The 3595-nt window shown below is 37.5% G+C and overlaps 1 protein-coding gene across 8 annotated transcripts in view; it reads right to left on the reverse strand.

The window, feature by feature from the left end:
* Positions 1-3595, reverse strand: part of mybpc2b (myosin binding protein Cb) — a 27285-nt gene that overhangs the window by 8383 nt on the left and 15307 nt on the right. For all 8 annotated transcript variants that reach the window (XM_014008244.1, XM_014008252.1, XM_014008250.1 and 5 more), the window contains 8 exons: positions 3155-3223; positions 2895-3043; positions 2689-2806; positions 2538-2586; positions 1517-1576; positions 1221-1387; positions 919-1051; positions 41-165 (listed from right to left, as the gene is read on the reverse strand). In XM_014008244.1, coding sequence (XP_013863698.1) covers positions 41-165; positions 919-1051; positions 1221-1387; positions 1517-1576; positions 2538-2586; positions 2689-2806; positions 2895-3043; positions 3155-3223 — 870 coding nt within the window. The remainder of the gene's footprint in view (positions 1-40; positions 166-918; positions 1052-1220; positions 1388-1516; positions 1577-2537; positions 2587-2688; positions 2807-2894; positions 3044-3154; positions 3224-3595) is intronic.

The following is a 3595-nucleotide window of genomic DNA, read 5'->3' on the forward strand; positions in this document are numbered from 1 at the left end:
TATATATATACTGTATATGCTAAAAGATAAAGATAGTCACCTTTAACATACACTTCTGTGGAACACTTGTCCTCACCAACCACACACTCATACGCAGCATCATCAGCCAAGGTGGTCTTATTGATGGTGAGTGTCCGGATGTTCCCGTTTGCCTCCATGACGTACCTTGGAGAGTGACAAATCACATCTCAGAATTTTGTGCAGTGTTTATTTATTTATTTTTTTAATTCAGTATTTTTCCCCAAATTATTTCTGACGAAATCTTAACATGTTATTATCGCCTGCTGTCGAAGGTGACRGAGGAGAGAGAAATAATTCCCCTGCCTCTGTTTGTTTGTCTGTGCCATTAGCAAAATATCTCATAAACCATAAAGCAGGCTTTAAATATACATTTGGAAAGAAATTATTTAGAAATTTATTTTGCTATGGAAAAAACTCATAGAGTCAACCTTATTCTACACATAAATGGCAACATCTTAATAGAGTTTACATAAAAGGTGGTGGGTGATATGCATATAGGTCCTTAATTCTACAAAAAACGTCAGTGTTTTTTTAAACAGATTTGAGTTTATTTCTCGTGAAAACTTTAAATGTAGAATTTTTTTTTCTTGCAGGTCTACAGTACATGCAGTAGTTGGTGTATTGGCTTAGGTCATAAGATCTCTTGCCTCCAACCTCCTAAAAATAAAACCCAGTTGTGGCAGAGCTGTCTCCAAGTATGACTTTGTGGTGCAGATAATTTTAGCTGGATATATTTAAAGCACCGCCCATTGAGTCCATATACGCTTGATTGTGTTGACTTTAAGGTACAGCTGATCTCTTCCACTGAGGATCAATAACAGTAAAAGTTGTGAAGATAAATATGGATGGAAACTGATGATAACGTGTGTGTAGTTTTTAATAGTTTTAGGAACATACTTGGCTGAGGGTTTGATCTCTTGGCCATTCTTCAACCATTTGACCTGGACATTGGGATCAAGCACTTCACACGACAGGACAATTTTCTTGCCCTTTTCCACTGTGTAGCAGGATTCAAGCTTGTTCAGGAAAGCTGTGGATTCAGAGAGAATGAAACTGAAAACACAAGTTCATTAATAGTTTGTGTTTTACTCACACCCTTTGCCCCTTTCTTACCTATCACCTTCTGATATTTCCTACCCATACCTCAAATACCTCTCCACGTCTTCCCCCTCCCTCCCCGCAGCGCTGACCTGACTTACCCTCGCTATGCTTGGGCTCCACTTTCATCTTCTTTAGACGTTTCAGCATGCCCCTCAGGTCAGTGATGCCATACTTAAAGGCGATTTTCTCATACTCGCTTGGGTGGGCACTTTTAAGCAATTCCCACACATCTATCTCTGGTTCCTCTTTTTCAGGTTTCTTCTTTCTGTGAATCAAAAAACAAACAAACAAACAAACAAATAAGAGAAGGAGAAGCAAAACAGGATTTTAAATAGAACATTTCTGATATGTGGGCTGGATAAGTTTGTAAAAATAAATAAAGATTTTATTTTACTTTTTAGCAGCTTTCAGCAGAGCACTGAAGTCCAGTTCTCCTTCATCCTCTCCAGCATCACTGTGGACATCGAAACACACATACATCAAAATATCTAAAAAAATTCAGCCACAGAAACCAAAGGAATTAGGATTTTCTGCTAAAACTTTATGCATGAGGGCTAAATGACTTTGGTGAAATTCATTGAAGAAACAGAAAGTGTTTTTGTATAGCTAAAGGAAAAGGAACACTGGCAAATAAAATGAAATAAGGAAAACCCCATTTAAAATCTAAAAGTAACAAAATGCCAACTATAAGTAGCAAAAGGCTAGCTAAAAGCTCAAAATAGCAAAGGCTAGCATAAGTTAAAAAATGTACAGTGCTAGTTAAAAGCTAAAAAACACAAACTACAAGTAGAAAAATGCAAGCTCCAAGTAGCAAAACATGAATGAAAGTAGCAAAAGACCAGCTAAAGTAATATAATGGAAGCTAAAAGCTAAGAGATGCAAAAAGGCTAGCTAAAAGTTACAAAAGTGTAGAAGCTGACATTTGAAAAAAAAAAAGACTTGCTAAATTGTTAAAGCAAGTAGAAAAAAAGCAACAAGAAGCTAAATACAAGTAAGCACTAACAAAAAAGCTAAAAACACACCTAAATCTAAAAATAACACTGGAACACTGAAATARAGTCGGTATGCTGAAGTAGATTCCAATGAAAATATATATTTTTTGAAGGAACCGAAGAGATGTCCAAGTATTTTTATGGGGGAAATACCTGAAAATAAAGGTAACTATTTGAAAAGTATAAAAAAAAAAACTACAACAACTTTAAGTCACATCACACATCTCATGAATGAGTTGAAAGGTTTTAGACATGAATAGTTAAAATGATACAAAAAAAGTTGTTTGTAAAAAATTATAAACAGAAACATTAATTGCTGAATCTGTGTACGTTGATTTTATAAATCTCAATGTAAAAACTTAAATGATCTAAAATATTTTCTCTCATGTGACAGACTGAAGACACAGGCCCTAAAGCACTTACGCTCTCTTGAAAGCAGACAAAATATCTGCCTGGTCGTCCTGATGGGCGGCTGTAACAAGAGAAGTTGCAGACAACACACATTATTGTGAGATCAAATCAAAACGTCAGAATCTGTGGCAGCCTCAGCAGGCCGGAGTCCATTTTCACTCACCCTCCACGGAGATCTCAAAGGTGGAGCTGTCACACACGTCTTTAGCTGACACCTCGCACCTGTAGCCCCCAGCATCTCCAGGGACCACTTTGATCATCTTCATTTCATAAGTATAGATCTTGGCAAGGAGACAAATCTCAATTAGTTGCTCGGTTATTTCTGAAAGAGTCGGATCAGCTCCCACAGACTCTCTCACACACACACACCTTAGTATTTCTGTCATAAGTTTCCTTGAACTGCAAGTGTTTCCCAGCTTTGCTGCCGAGGTCCAGCCACTTGCCCTTCAGCCATTTCATGGTGGGTTTTCTTTGCAGGCTGCTCGAGTCTACCTTGGCTACAAAAGTTATATCCGCTCCTGCGAATTTGCAAACACAGACATCAATTTTGATATGTTTTTAAACGACAGAACACCGGTTTCCTCTTCTGTTTGAACAATCATTCATTCGTCTGTGTGCGTGTGTCCAACCTGAGACAACCACCACGTTGCTCGGCGGCTTCTCGACAAAAAGTCCACTGAGCTGAGTGGAGCCAGGCTCTAAAACAAAACACAGAATGAAGAAAATTAGGATACTCGGCTCCGTTTGTAAATCAAAACTGTTGTCTTAATCTCCCTTCTGTGCTGCAGAAGACACATGCAGGCACATGGCACTGACAAGCCACAATTCAAACAGCAAAAGAATTTTCAATTTGTTTTGTGAAAAATTCTTGCCTGAACACCATCAAAGCAGCATAATTAGCAGTTTGTCAAATATATAGAAAACCTTTGTTGTGTTTGGTCTTCAGCTGGATAATATTTGATGACTATGTATGACTACTTTTTGTGCAATAACCTTGTGAAATGTGATATCTGTCTATCTATCTATCTATCTATCTATCTATCTATCTATCTATCTATCTATCTATCTAT

Source organism: Austrofundulus limnaeus, unplaced genomic scaffold (genome assembly GCF_001266775.1).
Source record: "Austrofundulus limnaeus strain Quisiro unplaced genomic scaffold, Austrofundulus_limnaeus-1.0 Scaffold48, whole genome shotgun sequence".
Taxonomy (NCBI): Eukaryota; Metazoa; Chordata; class Actinopteri; order Cyprinodontiformes; family Rivulidae; genus Austrofundulus; species Austrofundulus limnaeus.